The 17,117-nt window shown below is 36.1% G+C and overlaps 2 protein-coding genes across 6 annotated transcripts in view; both read right to left on the bottom strand.

Annotated features, from left to right (window-relative positions):
* Positions 1-2,078: 2,078 nt before the first annotated feature.
* LOC107567953 (transmembrane protein 127-like) lies at positions 2,079-8,221 on the bottom strand. Of its 5 annotated transcripts, none has more exons than XM_016253767.1 (5): positions 7,861-8,221; positions 7,185-7,250; positions 6,917-7,097; positions 5,293-5,454; positions 2,079-3,371 (listed from the first exon to the last, which is right to left on the bottom strand). In XM_016253767.1, exons 3-5 carry the CDS (start codon positions 7,089-7,091, stop codon positions 3,094-3,096), a joined length of 615 nt encoding a protein of 204 aa, XP_016109253.1. In that variant the 5' UTR covers positions 7,092-7,097; positions 7,185-7,250; positions 7,861-8,221; the 3' UTR covers positions 2,079-3,093. The 5 variants fall into 5 exon arrangements, with proteins under 5 accessions (XP_016109253.1, XP_016109254.1, XP_016109252.1 ...); XM_016253768.1 differs by lacking the exon at positions 7,861-8,221 and adding an exon at positions 7,498-7,683; XM_016253766.1 differs by lacking the exons at positions 6,917-7,097; positions 7,185-7,250; positions 7,861-8,221 and adding exons at positions 6,315-6,495; positions 6,583-6,705.
* A 5,428-nt stretch (positions 8,222-13,649) lies between these two features.
* The window catches only part of LOC107567957 (NACHT, LRR and PYD domains-containing protein 12-like), a 20,679-nt gene continuing 17,211 nt past the window's right edge, over positions 13,650-17,117 (bottom strand). The window contains exons 7-9 of the mRNA XM_016253775.1: positions 16,587-16,757; positions 15,185-15,363; positions 13,650-13,753 (exon numbers count right to left, since the gene is read on the bottom strand). Of these exons, the coding sequence (XP_016109261.1) occupies positions 13,707-13,753; positions 15,185-15,363; positions 16,587-16,757 (397 nt within the window). The 3' untranslated portion in view covers positions 13,650-13,706. The remainder of the gene's footprint in view (positions 13,754-15,184; positions 15,364-16,586; positions 16,758-17,117) is intronic.

The following is a 17,117-nucleotide window of genomic DNA, read 5'->3' as shown; positions in this document are numbered from 1 at the left end:
AAGACAACAGAAAAACATCACATTATATATAACAAACCCATCAAATCTTTCTCTCCATTCACAAAATCATCGGTGACATCAACAACTTCTCAAGGTTACTACGGCGATGGTCTCCATCCAACTGGAGCAGAAGCTGGTGTCATGTGACGGAGAACGAGGTGCTGGATGGAGTCTAATTAGAGAGAGAGCTGAGAAATTAAGGCACAGCGGAGCTCCGCTTCCCATGATGCACTGCTGCATTCAGAGTTCATTTAGTGAGATGCATCTGATCACTGAGGAGTGTGATGATAGATCAGCTTTGGAACATAAATTGTCATTTTTTTATATTGCATTAAATGGCTTCAAACAAATATAAACGTAAACAAAAACGGTATAAATCCTCCTTAGACTCAGTGTTTTTATTAAAATGATTCATCGCGATTAATTGCATCCAAAATAAACGTTTTTGTTGACATAATATAAGTTTGTGTACTGTGTATATTTATAAAAGCACACACATACAGTATACATTTTGAAAACATTTACATGTTTACATTCATAAAATTTATATTATAATCGCGATTAATCGCATCCAAAATAAACGTTTTTGTTTACATAATATAAGTTTGTGTACTGTGTATATTATGTATATATAAAAGCACACACATACAGTATACATTTTGAAAACATTTACATGTTTACATTCATATAATTTATATTATATATATATTTAATATATAAACATTACATATGTTTCTTAAATATATACATGCATGTGTTTGTATTTATATAAACATAATAAATATACAAAGCACACACACACACATACTGTATATTACGTGAACAAAAACTTTTATTTTGAATGCGATTAATCGTTTGTCAGCACTAGTATTTATACTTTAAAATCCTAGTAGCCTATGTCTCTGTTATTATATTCATAAGGACAAATGAAATACTACACTACTACAGATTCGCTACAGATGCACATAAATGAAATGTACTCTCTCTCATGCTGCTCAAACCCTATTGACTTTCAAGCCACACAAAGGACCGAGAAAGTGTCCAAAAATTCATCTAAACATTCATAATCAGTAGTCCGTATGAGTTGTGAATTATATGAAGTTAGTTGTTTTGTGTGAAAAGTGAACAGTATAGTGTTATTTTAGCGTCATTATACTAAGATTTTGAATTAGATTGTATTTTTTATACTTTGTTTTCACTTTAATTTTAGTTAAGGTTTTAGTCATTTTGTTGCATGCTTTTGCAATTTTTACAAATTTTATTAGTTTTAGTTTATTTAGTTTTAGCTATTTTAGAAATAGAGAACAAAAACAAGAAATGTTGCCTTGGCAACTTGTTGAAATAAAACATGTTTACACTTTAAAATTGTTATTTCAGTTCAGCTCATGTTTATTTTAGTTCAAGTATGGTTGCAAAAAAAGTGAAATGTTTCCAGAAATGTTTAAATGTAGGCTACTGGGATTTTTGGAAACTATCTGAAATTTTCTGGACATTTTCCGCTACTTGTAACCTTAATTTCAAGTAACAAAATGTTTTTTAAAGGTCTTAATTTTACTGTTAGTTAACTAGAATAACTGTGGAACAGACCCACGTTTATTATTCACTGATACAGGTCTGAACAACATGAGGTTGAGTAAATGTCATTTTGGGTTGAACGGCATCATAATTCCAGTAAAATACTAGAATATCAAATATGGTGCAATATGATTCTGGTTAAAAGAGGGAATAGAAATACTAGTTTCTCGACAGACATTACGCCACTGATCACCAATCAAATAAAAACAGCCCTGAATATGTTAGTTTTCACACTTGAGTCAAGAATTCAGTTCTGTTTGCATTCACATTGCATGTGGACTAGAAAGTGGACTCTGAATGTTGATCGGGTTTTAGTCCAATTTCTGTTCACACTGTAGTTGTTTGCAACCTGGGCAACTAGATTACATTGAGTATTATATGAATTATTCTTATTTATGTATAAATTGAATATTAAAGATGATTATGCATTATAATATGTTGACATGAAGGCTGAGATAGTGAGGTGAATATTGAATATGAACTGAATTTGAATTGAGGATACAGAATTGCCAATTAAGTAGAATTAGAGATTAGAAATTCATTAGACATTTAATTTTTCACTACAAATGACCCATAAACATACACTCATCACACAACATTTAGGCCATTTTAAGAAACATTAGATGATGTTACTAATATTTTTAGAATGAAGAAATATGAATTGAATTCATATACAGCAGTTGGGGGGAAAAATTATTTTTTTTCACTTAAGTCACACTTATAAATGTCTGAATGTCATTCATTATTAACATGAATCTTACTGTAAAGTCCCGCCAAATTAAATTTGAGTTTATGGATTATTTAGCTATAAAACCCAGAATGCTCCAGTTTATCCCTGAGAATTATATACAGGGTCAAAACAATGTGGTGCTTTAATAACTTAATTTCAAATCAATTCTGAAAAATGAGTTCTACATATCAGCAAATAAATAGGCTAGTCACAATTAGTCTGAATTAATGACATTTAAAAACAACATGTTTTCACTGTTTTGTGATTGTTGAATTATTTTTAATTGTAATGTAATTAAATTCATAATTCCTGTCAATTCTACATTCAAGCTAACAAAAATACATTCGAAGTACATTTGGCTGCTGTTCCAATTAAGTTATGAAAACGTTATTTCCGAACATTTAAAACGTCCAAGTTTTTACAAATTTGAAAATGTTTTATTCTCGGTTATTCAAACATTTACAAGAACATTCCGTTTTAAAATTTCGCAAACATTACGGGAATGTTACTTTTGAATGTTCTCGGAATGTTCTGAAACAATTAGCAACATTTAAAAAACATCCAACTCAAACATTTCAGAAAATGATGTATAAATAACGTTTGATTTGAGAGCATTATTAAAGACTAGATAACATTCCTGGAGGAACGTTTGTTCAGAGAACCTCGACAGTTGGGAGCCTTCATTCGTTCTGTACATGCTCCGAGATCACCTGATCTAACAGCAGCTCTTGTTCAGCTTTGCTCTTGCTCTTCTGCCATTAGAAATGAAGTGCATAACTCTCGTCTGTTCACTCCTCCCTCTCAGCTCCACCAATCAAAGGCTCTGCATCACTGTCTTCTCCATCCACGCTCAGGTACTCACGGGCCCTGATGGGTTCAGGATGACCCTTGAGGGCCAAAGCGCACGCTATGAAGGAGAAGAGCAGGCCCAACATCTCGATGTAGAAGCTTTCTCCTGCAGACATGCAGAGCGCAGGGCTGCTTTCTGTCTTTCCTCGCTGCAGGTTGTGCTCAATCACACTCATACAGGCCACACACACACCCACAACCGTCATGCAGATGAACGCTGCGGGGAAATGTGAGAAAACACACATTAGTAAAACATCAGGTTCACATCCGGCTAGAAATGATGCTCTTCTCTGTCCGCCGCTTCATTATTGTAATTCCAGAGACTAGAGCTGTTTGCAATATCAAAAGACTCTCAGTATTTCTGTTTCCTGACTTATTTGATCCAACTACTAAGAGTAAAGACATTTTTATACAAAAACGATGGAACACCATGAGTTCACGTGACAATGTTTACAACTGTTATCTTTGTAGGGTTGTGAAGTGTGCCATAAAAATGTTAAATTAAATAAAGAAATAATTTAAGAATAAAACAATCCAAATAAAACACTTAAGAAAAAATATATTTTGTTTAGCTGCATGCAATGTGACCAACATCAAAGAACTGTAAACGTGCAAAAGTGTTGCTCAATTGTTGAAACATTAACTTTCTCAGAGGGACTTCAAGTTAATATTTTCGCTCAAATGGGTTCAGCTGACAAAACGCCAAACATCACAGGTTAAGATGGTAAAATATTTTAACTAATAGATATCACCATATTCCGCTAGTTAATTAATGACAGCGCATTAAAACAATTGTTTTGTATTACAAGTTTTTTTAAATTGTACATTTTAATATGCAAATGGTTATTTATCTAATTAAATATGCACTCATTTGCATACATTCCCACTGGAAAAAGCCAGATTCTAAATTCTTGTTTGATTTTGTTGTCATATTTTGGATTTCTTTTTTTTTTATCACTCCATAAATCAGAAACTATTGTCAACAACCTGAAAAAAAAAATACAGGTTAAGATGGTAAAATATTTTAACTAATAGATATCACCATATTCCGCTAGTTAATTAATGACAGCGCATTAAAACAATTGTTTTGTATTACAAGTTTTTTAAAATTGTACATTTTAATATGCAAATGGTTATTTATCTAATTAAATATGCACTCATTTGCATACATTCCCACTGGAAAAAGCCAGATTCTAAATTCTTGTTTGATTTTGTTGTCATATTTTGGATTTCTTTTTTTTTATCACTCCATAAATCAGAAACTATTGTCAACAACCTGGAAAAAAAAAAAAAAACACTTTTCAGTGTGTTTTTAGGAGTAAAATGTTATATAAATCTGTGGATGATATATGTGACCATAGACGACAAAACCAGTCACAAGGGTCAATTTTTCAAAATTTTGATTTATACATCATCTAAAAGCTGTATAAATAATCTTTCCATTGATGTATGGTTTGTTAGGATCGGACAATATTTGAAAATCTGGAATCTGAGGGTGCAAAAAAATCTAAATATTGAGAAAATCATCTTTAAAGTTGTTCAAATGAAGTTCTTAGCAATGCATATTACTAATCAAACATTAGGTTTTGATATATTTACGGTAGGAAGTTTACAAAATATCTTCATGGAACATGATCTTTACTTAATATCCTAATGATTTTTGGCATAAAAGAGAAATGTATAATTGTGACCCATACAATGTATTGTTGGCTATTGCTACAAATATCCCCCAGCGACTCAACACTGCTTTTGTGCTGCAGGCTCACATATATATATATATGTAAATAAAATTAATATGTAAACTTTGCTGTATGTAAAAAAACAACAACTCAAGCGTATGTACTAGAATTGAATGTACAGATGCAAATAGATAAAGTGCAATAAAATAAACACTTAAATACGTGTTTTAGAAGTTTTCTTTCCACTAGTCTGAAAGAAGAGATAAGTTATGGAAGCTAAATAGACCTCAAAACTGACCAGTGCATGAAAAAACAATTCTGTCAATCAAAAATAAAATAATTCTTAATGGGACAATTTACATTCAACTAGATTTATGGACAATTATTGACGACTTCTGAATCCTTTTCCCACGTTACTAACAGTAACAGTGCAGTGAGTTCACGTTTAATGTGAGGCACCTGTCAAGAAGTGCAGAGACGTCACCAGCTTTGAGTGAGTGACAGCTGCTCCGAGGAAATCCAGCAGGAAAGAGGAACTGGAAAACAGGACGGCGCTGTAGCAGAGAACGGCTAGAGAGTACAGCAGCCACATTCCCCATCCATGAAGCCCACCCAACGGACCTACACCAGACAAAACCAGACAAAACCCTTCACTGCTGTGCTGTTACTGCATGCAGAGCATTGCATTTATCGCCTTCATGTTTTACAATTTTAGTCAATGTTTTACGTATAGTTTGTCACATTTATTTTATGCTGTTGTTTTGGCCGGGCCACTCTTGAAAAACAGATTATGATTTCAAAAGACTAACTTGGTAAAATAAAGGTTTTAAAAGAATAGTTCATTACAAAATTAAAATGTTCTGTAAATGTGCTCACCCTCAGGCCTCCGAAGATGTGAGTTTGTTTCTTGTTGCACCAGTGGATGCTCTGCAGTGAATGGGTGCCGTCAGAACGAGAGCTGATAAAAACATCACAATAATCCACAGCACTCCAGTCCATCAGTTAACATCTGGAGAAGACAAAAGCTGAAACTAATCCAGCATTAAGACGCTTTTAACTAAAATACCATTGAGTCCATAATAACTCTTCCTCCGGTGAAAAAGTGCATCTGCTGTTGCCTCTCGCATCAAAATCTAGCCACATATTTGTTTAGAGCTGTTTAAATGCTGCAGATTTCTCTCCTGATTCACACCAGACCAAAGCGTTATTATGGACACATATTTGAGTTAAAAGCGTCTTAATGCTGGATGTGTTTCAGCTTGTGTCTTCTCCAGATGTTAACTGATGGACTGGAGTGCTGTGGATTATTGTGATGTTTTTATCAGCTCTCGTTCTGACGGCACCCATTCACTGCAGAGCATCCTTTGCTGAGACACTGATGCAGTGCTACATTTCTCCAAACCTGATGAAGAAACACTCTCATCCTGATCTCGGATGGTCTGCAGGTGTTCACAGTGATAAACAGAGCTGTAAGATCACACCTGTGTCTGTGAGATTCTGATAGGCGTGCAGTGTGAAGGCCACACCGTAGATGAGTTTGCTGCTCGAATCAGAGCAGTTCTGGACCTGGATCCAGTTGGGATCTGCGATAGACGTGCACAGCGACACCAGCGTGAAGCACTGGCACACGGCCGCAGGGGTCAACGCCAGGGTCATGCTGACCTGAGAACAACATGAGCGCATGAGAAGAGAAAACAAGATTAGTGGATCTTCAGTAGAAACGACTCAAAGTAAAAATGCACATCTCACCTTATTCACAGACTTCAAACGCTGCAGCACACTCTGAGTGTTTATGGTTCCTCATAAACAGAGTACCTCTGGAGAAAGAGCAATGAAGCACCAGCATCATTATTACTCTCTGGACCTGAGACTGTCACACATGAAAGTGCAGGGGACACCGGGGCTAGTTGTCACACTATATATTTTAGAGAATATTCTCATGCATGTATATATAACCTGCTCTTAGATGCTGAGACACTGATGCAGTGCTACATTTCTCCAAACCTGATGAAGAAACACTCTCATCCTGATCTCGGATGGTCTGCAGGTGTTCACAGTGATAAACAGAGCTGTAAGATCACACCTGTGTCTGTGAGATTCTGATAGGCGTGCAGTGTGAAGGCCACACCGTAGATGAGTTTGCTGCTCGAATCAGAGCAGTTCTGGACCTGGATCCAGTTGGGATCTGCGATAGACGTGCACAGCGACACCAGCGTGAAGCACTGGCACACGGCCGCAGGGGTCAACGCCAGGGTCATGCTGACCTGAGAACAACATGAGCGCATGAGAAGAGAAAACAAGATTAGTGGATCTTCAGTAGAAACGACTCAAAGTAAAAATGCACATCTCACCTTATTCAGACTTCAAATGCTGCAGCACACTCTGAGTGTTTATGGTTCCTCATAAACAGAGTACCTCTGGAGAAAGAGCAATGAAGCACCAGCATCATTATTACTCTCTGGACCTGAGACTGTCACACATGAAAGTGCAGGGGACACCGGGGCTAGTTGTCACACTATATATTTTAGAGAATATTCTCATGCATGTATATATAACCTGCTCTTAGATACAAACCATGTGACAACTAGCCCCGGTGTGTACTTAATAATAACACAGCCCAGCGAGTCCGGCGTGACGTCACTGAACGAAAACGATGTTTCTCACCTTGAAAGTTACAGTATCCCTCGTAACATTATAAAATAAAAAAGCTATGATTTGACGCACATTAATGCATTCAGACATACTGCGCACTGAACAACGCGTCGATAATCCGATTGGACCGGAACAAAGAAGCTCAGTCTGTCTACATTTAAAACGCTGCTCGTGTTATTGAAGTCTGCAGTAAATAAAAGCTCATGGCCCGGGGCTAGTTGTCACACTATATATTTTAGAGAATATTCTCATGCATGTATATATAACCTGCTCTTAGATACAAACCATGTGACAACTAGCCCCGGTGTGTACTTAATAATAACACAGCCCAGCGAGTCCGGCGTGACGTCACTGAACGAAAACGATGTTTCTCACCTTGAAAGTTACAGTATCCCTCGTAACATTACAAAATAAAAAAGCTATGATTTGACGCACATTAATGCATTCAGACATACTGCGCACTGAACAACGCGTCGATAATCCGATTGGACCGGAACAAAGAAGCTCAGTCAGTCTACATTTAAAACGCTGCTCGTGTTATTGAAGTCTGCAGTGAATAAAAGCTCATGGTTGCGGATTAAAACGCGGAGCGTCCTGAGAAGAGCCGAATCAACATGAAAGTACACAAAGCACACTGCGCATGCGCAGCTCGGCGCACACAGCGCCCTCTAGCGGCCAGACGCACATACGCCACATATCACATCACGACTGACTTATGCGTCTCAGAATTTGATATCTAGACATTTAGATCAGATAAAAATGTATGATTCAAATGGTCGAAATGTCTAAACTTTAATGCTCCAACATATATTCTATACTCGAGACATTAGGCTTGACGTTCTTTGTTTTACAATATGTATTGAGCTTTAATTTAAATTTTTTATGTTTTATTTAGTTTGTTTACTTATACTTTAATACAGTGTTTTTGTTGTTTTTTTCTCTTTTCTTTGGGGTGGGGTGGGGGGAAACTATTCTTTCATGATTCTCCTCTATCTGTATCCTGTTATTATTGTAAAAGTTCAATAAACAGATTTAATACATTTTACAAAAATGGTATGATTCAAGCTTCAAGCTTCAGCTTTAACTGTACTAAATTAAAAGCTGCTGATTTTTGTGTTTTTGCAATGGCTGCTGCGGTGTTGACGAATACAATTCGGAAACTCCATTATAAATATTTAATCACAAACAAAATGAAACAAATTAATATTTAATTGTGACATTGCTATATTTTGTGGTTTACGTGCTTTGTTCTTTGTAGTCTCATTTTTTCCACTTATATGTCATTTATGACAGGGAATACTATTTAATTAATAGGCTACTTTTATGATCTAAATTTAGTATAAATGTAAGAATGGGGAAATAAGCCTTTGTTTTTAATTTTGCAGGTCAGCAATACCAAAAAACAACATTATGTTTGAAAAGTCTGTACATTTTTGTAAACATTTTAATGCTTTTAACTTTTTTTTTTACATGCTTTCCTACTCTCTCAGGAAAACACTGGGTAGAACTAAAATAAAGATGACCAAATAATTGAAAGAAAACATGTATAATGTGAAAAGACACAATAAAAGCCCTGTTTGAGCCGTCGCTGTAATAAAATAAACTGTAGTTTGTGCTTTTTGTATTCGACAGGACAGTCGATAGTGAGAGGAAATTACTTTGAATAGTTTCTGAACAATACATATTTATGACTTTTTCAGCTGTTTGTGAAAACCAAATAATCAGTTTTACAAATCATTTAATAGATCGACAAACAAATGAAATATTGCAGACCTGAATATTACTAGAAAAATATAGTCTTAAAATTCCTTGTTTTCATTTACATTTGTGGCCCTGGAGCACAAAACCAGTCATAAGGGTCAATTTTTCAAAATTGAGGTTTATACATCATCTGAAAGCTGAATAAATAATCTTTCCATTGATGTATGGGTGTGTGTGTCTGTGTATGTATCTGTGTGTCTCTGTCTGTGTCTGTCTGTGTCTGTCTGTGTCTAAATACAGTATATATATATATATATATATATATATATATATACATACTTTTTTTTTCCCCCAGCGAACAGAAATCTTTTTAATAGTTTAATAGTACTGCAAAGACGAATGCTGGCAGGCGTCACTCACGTGATCTTCTTATGAGCCGCTATCTTGTCTCTTGTGTACGTGTCCAGCTGAACTTCCAGCATCTCGGCTCTGCAGGAACAAACTCATCCTTTTGAATATGCAGATGCCCTCAATATCACATTCGAGAGCACAAGCACTGATCGTACCTGATCTTCTGCAAACCAGTCTCACATTTGGCCTGGAAGTACTCGATCTTCTTCCGGTCCAGATCTTTCTGAGCCTTGAGCCGGAGATCCAGGACGAGACGCTGAAGGATGTTCATGCACTTCAGCAGCTCCTAATCAAGCAAACACATCGTTATCAGACACTTCTCATGTTTAATGATCATCCACCTTCAGAAATATCTTAGTTCAGTAATATTGATACTATTACAGTTCTAGTTAATATTCTGAATTAGATTTTATTTTAGTTATATATTTTAGTTAAAAATTTAGTAATTTTGTTGTGTTTTTTTAATTAAAAGAATTTTAATTTATTTCGTTGTAGTTGTTTTAATACTTCAAGTTAAATAAAAGAGAAATGTTGCCTTAGCAACTAGCTGAAATAAAGTACATTTTGTAACATTTAATTTTGTTGAAACAAATGTTTTTATGGTTTTAGTTAACTATAATAAGCCTAGATACAACCCTCAAAACATCATCTGTTACATACTACTCTAATTATTTTAAGTCGAAATCAACTTTAACAACTAACTATTCTTTTGCTTTAGTCTATTTAAGAGTTGTAGAAGTGTGATGATGATAATAGTTCTATAATCTGAAAATGATTAATTTGATGCATGCTTTATATTAGGGCTGCACAATTATGACAAATCATAACTGCCGATTATTCCCTTTAAATTGTGATTATCACAATTTACAATGAATGATGTTATCTTTATGAAAGCGTCGGAAGCAACTGCATGACATTTTTATATGAAAATAAATAAACGGAAAACACTCAAACTGAAAAACGTATTACTTTTCTATAGAATCGAGCCTCAAATGTTAACTACACATTAGTCTGGTTTCTTCTTTAAATAAATATATAAAAAAGTAAAAATATGCATGATATTATAATGTTATACTAAGACTAAAATTAAAACAATGGAAAAACCCTTAAGATAACCTGCATAAAGAACAACACTGCTTTTGTGCTGCAGGGTCACATATATACCGGATTGCATGATCTGTTCTCTGTTACGTGAGAATGGGACGTCCTAACAAATGAGTCTGGCCTCACTCACACCGTCATAAGATCTAAATGTTCTCTCAGTAACTTGTTTCGTCTGTTGTGCCGCTATAATAACTCATGCTTCTGCTGAAATAAGAGCGCGATGTCTGCTCTGCACTCATCCAAACACACAACAGCAGTCGCCGAGGTTCATGTCGTACCTTGTCCTCCGCTGTCAGAGCGCTGGAGGCTTTACTGAAGCGGTTCTCCTGGACGATTTCTCGCAGAACCCGATGAATGCTCTCCACACGCAGCCAACACAACCTCGGAGCGTGCAGCTCGCGCTCGGCCTGCAGAACACACACCAGAGCTATTACCCTCAACTATTATGCTTCTGCTGAAATAAGAGCGCGATGTCTGCTCTGCACTCATCCAAACACACAACAGCAGTCGCAGAGGTTCATGTCGTACCTTGTCCTCCGCTGTCAGAGCGCTGGAGGCTTTACTGAAGCGGTTCTCCTGGACGATTTCTCGCAGAACCCGATGAACGCTCTCCACACGCAGCCAACACAACCTCTGAGCGTGCAGCTCGCGCTCGGCCTGCAGAACACACACCAGAGCTATTACCCTCAACTATCAAAGTAACTTACCCGGATGTTTTACACTTAGTGACCGCTCAACTAAGGTTGGAGAGTAATAATTAAATAGAATTATTAATTATAATGACAAAAAAAACTCAAGTTCTGTTTCGCTGTTAGTTTGTTGACATCCTCTCTTCGTTTATACTGTCCCGCCAGGACACTGCGCATGCGCTGCCTATAATGACGTCGTTTGAACTCTCAACCAATGAGATTAAGCCATGGATCCCATATATATATAATAAAAGTCTCTTGTTATAAATGACACTCACACTAAAATGCAGACAGATCAGTGAAGTCAGATTGTGTTTTGCCATTTTCTAAATAAATATTACGAATGTGTAAGTGCATAAAGTGGCATCTTTCTTATATATGATATATTTAAATATAAATAAAATTTCGGTCTCAAATTAAGAAATTAAGAGTATTTCAAAGATTTTTAGCGGCATTAAGAATCGAAATGAAATGTATTTGATAGAAAGAAATCCTGCAAAACTTGCAGTAACTTTAAGATATCTACATTTGTGTAAATAAAACGTACAAAAATTGACTCATTTCCTCATTTTACAAATATTGAGGACTTATTTTCCTATGCTTTTGTATCAAATATATGTATACGTTAAGATATAAACCTCTCTTATGCTTCAGTTCAGTAATTATTGGTTTTCAGTCCCTGTCAGTCATTAATAGTCTGCACAGCTGCACACAAAGTCCTGTCCCAAACCCTTCATTAAGCAGTGCACACAATTTAAGACACACATCATTTAAATTCTAATACACACAGTATTCCAATCTGCAATATAAATTTGTATTGCATGTGTTCATGTGATCATTCAGTTTTATGCAACAAGCATAAAGGCATTTTTGTTGTTGTTAATTTTTCTAATTTACCTGAACATGTTAGATAAATTGGGACAGTATAGCATTCAGCTAAAGTGTCATCCTACAAATTAAAAGATAATACTAATGTGAGAAATTGTTTTGTTCAGAAAATGCCACAGAGGAAGAGGAAAAGAGAGGAAAAATAAGACTAGAAATTTGTGACGATTGAGTTTTTGTGTGTAAAAAGTGCCTGTAAACAAACACATTCCTGCTCTCACACATACTTACACATAAACACACAAATATGAAAGCATGTGCACAGACGGACAGACACACACACACACTTAAGCAGACTGTTGGATACAAACACTTACAGTACACACATAAACAAACAGATGAAATCGTGGCATTTTGATACTATACATAATACATTGTACTTTTGTTGAATTGATTAAATTTTTTGTCTGCTGGAGTGTTTTATTTCTTTACATGTGTACTTCAGCTGGAGTGGTTTAAAAATTCTTTAAATTTATGCTTAAGTGTTTTACTTCAATAAACATGAATTGTTTGGGTTAGCAATTTATAGCTCAATCCACTGGTATTTCTATTTTCTTTTAAATTCTGAAATTGTTCAATTAAAAAAAGTATTAGTACAATGTCCTGTTGTACTAAATTGTATTATCAAAGCACAAACTAGATAACAATGTGTCCCAATTTACCTAAAAAGGCGAGTGAAAATTTGTTTAAATAGTGTTGGTATGGATTTATTTGTATTTATTACCAAAAAAAAGTGTCCCGCTCTTGCGGACTCCACCCAATATAATGTAACCTTGAACAAAGAAAACAGGAATAAGGCTAGGAATACAAGTTATAGAAAAAGGAGGCGGCTACAAGCATTTCTTCACTCATACACATTCTCAATGTGACTGAAAATAAAGGAACTGAATGGTGACTAATCATAATAGGGCTGTAAGAGGCCACAAAATCATTATTTAATTGTATTTATCATCATATACATACATTTGTTATTCTCAGGAACTGTAATTGTGATCAGAAATGTAAATACTACATCCTTATGTACAGAGGGGATGTACTCATTTATGCTGTGTACTATACATATTTTTGTACAGTGTCCCAACTTTTTTGGAATTGGGTTTGTATTATTTACAGTACATATATATATGTACATAAAAATATATTATTCAATACAGTGATAAAGGCTATGTCGATTAGCACTGCATTATAACTATACATTATCCTTATGAAAAATACCTGAGATGTCTTGAAGAAAACTCATAAACCATACACTGGTGCAATGGTGAGCTAATTCTCTTCACGTTTCAGTCACTAATGATCAGCACTCATTTTCATGGGCCAGTATAAAAGGAGAAAGTGATGTAAAGTCACACACAGGAGACAGTGCGATGCTGTGTGTCTCTGTGTCTTCAGTCTCTGCTGATTGTGTGACTGTGACGTCTCTGTACGCCATCAGCTGATCCCGGGGAAACTGGACTGACGTCTAAATACTGTGGGTCCTTCAATAAAACACACAGACAGTCACATATGAGTATGAGACATTACTGCTGTCACATCACATCAGCAAATCCACTTCAGAAAAAACACAGTATATTCATATTACAGCCAGAGACACAAATGAACAACTGATCACAGATTAATAACAATAAATGTTCAACAACTCTATCACTTAAGAGACACTGTAAGAGATGAAAATATTAATATATTAATAAATCAGTATCACAGAATTAAACGGTTTAAAGGGGTGGTTCACTGTTTTTTTTCTAGGCTTGATAGTGTTTATGGTTGCAGTCTAACATGTGTTAATGCTTCGTTTTTTAAACAATGCATTATTTTTCACATAATTTACCTTTATTCCACACCACTCTGTCCCTTCTCTGAGAAATGCACTGATCATTTCCTTCTTTTATGAAGCCCCTCCCTCAGAAATATGCAATGGGCTCTGATGGGTTAGTTAGCCCGGTGTGTTGTGATTGGCTAAACCGCCTCTAGTGTGCGTCTAAGCGTCCCGCCCCTCTCCTCAGCGGCATGTGCTCCGGTTGTATTGTAAACAACGGCGTCGTTAATATCGATTATCAGTTTGGGCTGATGAGTCGCAGAGGATATTATTGAAGAGGATCGTGCAGAACCTGTGCAAGCACCGCATTTAATGGTAGGCCTATGTTTTTTTTGTCTCATACTTTTAGATACGCTGTTATGTGTAAATGCTACTGCTTATGTTAGCTTTTAATATACGGTTTTATCCTGATTAAAGCTTTAATACAGCACGGCAACCACATGTTTAACACTTCTCATAGCTATGTGAAAATAAGTGTATAATAGTAACAGTTCATTGTTGGAGCTGAGCTGAATAAGAGAGAAAGAGATGCAGAGCAGGAGGCGCGAGGAACAGTATTAAGAACCGCTGCTTTAGAACATTGATTTTGAAACTTGTGAATCCATTATAATCGTTAGCCGACAGAATCGTGATTCATATATGAATAGATTTTTACGTGCATCTCTAGTTTTCTCTTCCTCTTCTCTAAAGCAGCGCAGCATGGCCCCGCCCCCTTTGCTGCCTTTTCCCGGGGGCGGGGTTTATCAGGGTTTGTGAAGTCACACAAACAGTTTGTGAAGTCACAAACCTGGGACGTAACTTGTTGTAGTCCCAACGAGTCATTTTTGTAGGCATTAAACTGCCAGAATTTTAAAAGACGATATCTCCGTTTGCATTGAACTTTCAGCTTCGTAACTTTGCAGATATTGTTTATGATCAAACAGCAACATTACACACTAACTAACGTCAAAAAAGTGAAATTGCAATGAACCACCCCTTTAAATTACAGACACTAAATTGGAACTGAAGTATCTTATTTTCTTCAATTACACACACAGGAGATCTGTTACTGAACTTGGGTCAATATAAAAACTTTAAATAACCAAACACTCACTATAGTATAATGTCTCCAGTTTATAATGTGGATCGTCCTTCAGATCAGAGAGTAACTTCACTCCAGAAACTCCTAGTTCATTCAGTGACAGATCCAGGTGTCTCAGGTGTTCAGGGTTTGATCTCAGAGCTGAAGCCAGAGCAGCACAACCTTCATCTGTGACTCCACAATCTCTCAACCTGTAGAGAACAATGACACAGTTTGAATTGTAGTTCAAATGTCTTCAGTTTGTTATTGACTCTGCAAAGTCTCAGAGCAGGAGAGGAGATATAATGACAAGCATTGCCACAAACGGCTGCTGATAGAATGAGATATATGCATGTTGATGCTCAGTGGTGATGTTTGAAACGGTCATGTGCTTCAGGACTGAACAGACACACAAATCTGAATGTGAGATATTGTAGTGATAATAAGGGCAGAGCTGTCTGTACTTGCACCTCTAATAAACACCTACAGGAGGACATTTGCTTCACAGGAGCCACGTTCCCCATTACATCTCTCTTGTGATCAAACACAGAATTGTGTCATGTTTGGTCTCATCTGGCAGCTTAAAACAGTATAGAAATGTATTGGACTCAATAGAGATACTCAAGTTCTTAATGTACAAGGAAAGAACTACTGCCTACACATGCACCGAAATCATGTTAATGAGCTTTTCTTCTGGCACATGAACTTTCTTTTCTTAAAGGAGACATATTATGCCCCCTTTTTACAATATGTAATATAATGTCTCGTAATATAGTGGTACGGTACAGTACAGTTCGGTACAGTACGATTTGGTACGGGTAACCCTGATCCAGCTTGCGTTTCCACTGCCAATAGTACCCTTCTTGATAGGCGTGGTGTATGCCGGAAAGTAGCGATCGACGATAAAGCGCGACAATAAGCACAAATCTACCTCTTTTTGTTAAATGTCAGTTTTAATAAACAATAATAGCCATTATAAAAGTATAAGTACAAAGCATAAGAGGCTTATATAAGAGGAAATAAAGACAAAACTATTGTAAACAATAAGAAAAAAAAAAAGTTGGTGCCAACTTTTCTCTTATGTTTGGTTTATAACCAGTGTTTGTTTAAAATATTGAACAAGCTATATAATTTAGTTATGAGCCGTAACAGTGATGAACAAGTCAGGTCAAAACTGATATAGAATAGTCAGATTATGCTACCTAATATGTATAATTCAATAGATTATGTTGCTAACTACAATTTTCATAATGTAATTTGTAATCAGTAATGGAATAATAATAATTTGTGAGTTATCAGTAAGTGATCATTTGTAAAGAGCAGCTCATGTGTTACAGCTCAGTCAGTTGAACTCAGCAGCAGCAGAAAGAGGCTGAACACCCTTAAAATATACTTTATAACGTGCTTCATGCGAGAGAGTCATATATGATCTTACCACAGTTTCTCCAGTTTACAGTGAGGATTCTGTAGTGCATCAGAAAGCAGCTTCACTGAATCTCCTAGTTCATTCCACGTCAGACTCAGTTCTCTCAGGTGTGAGGGGTTTGATCTCAGAGCTGAAGCCAGAGCAGCACAACCTTCATCTGTGATTCCACACTTACTCAACCTGTAGAGAACAATGACACACTCTTCATTCTATCAGATCAGATCAGTTTAGCTGTGAATCCATTATTAAAGAAAAGGTACAAACTTAAAGCACAAATCAATATGTTTGATAGATCATTGGACGGTTTAAAATGTCACAGAACACAAATCATGATCATAAAACATCCAGAGCCTCAATCAAGCAAGATAAATTATATTTCTTATATGCACTATATCTGTATTTTCCCTAGCAAGGATCACGCCGCACTGCAAATGTTGGGAAGTAATCTTTATTGTATAAATGTAGGGATGAAAGGGGAAGGGTAGGAGGGATAAGGGGAAGGGATGATAGGTTGATCTGGGTGTCCGTTGGTGGCCCGGG

The sequence above is a fragment of the Sinocyclocheilus grahami genome, unplaced genomic scaffold (genome assembly GCF_001515645.1).
Source record: "Sinocyclocheilus grahami isolate Dianchi unplaced genomic scaffold, SAMN03320097.WGS_v1.1 scaffold1200.1, whole genome shotgun sequence".
In the NCBI taxonomy this organism is placed as follows: Eukaryota; Metazoa; Chordata; class Actinopteri; order Cypriniformes; family Cyprinidae; genus Sinocyclocheilus; species Sinocyclocheilus grahami.
This window is presented reverse-complemented; position numbering and strand designations above follow the sequence as displayed.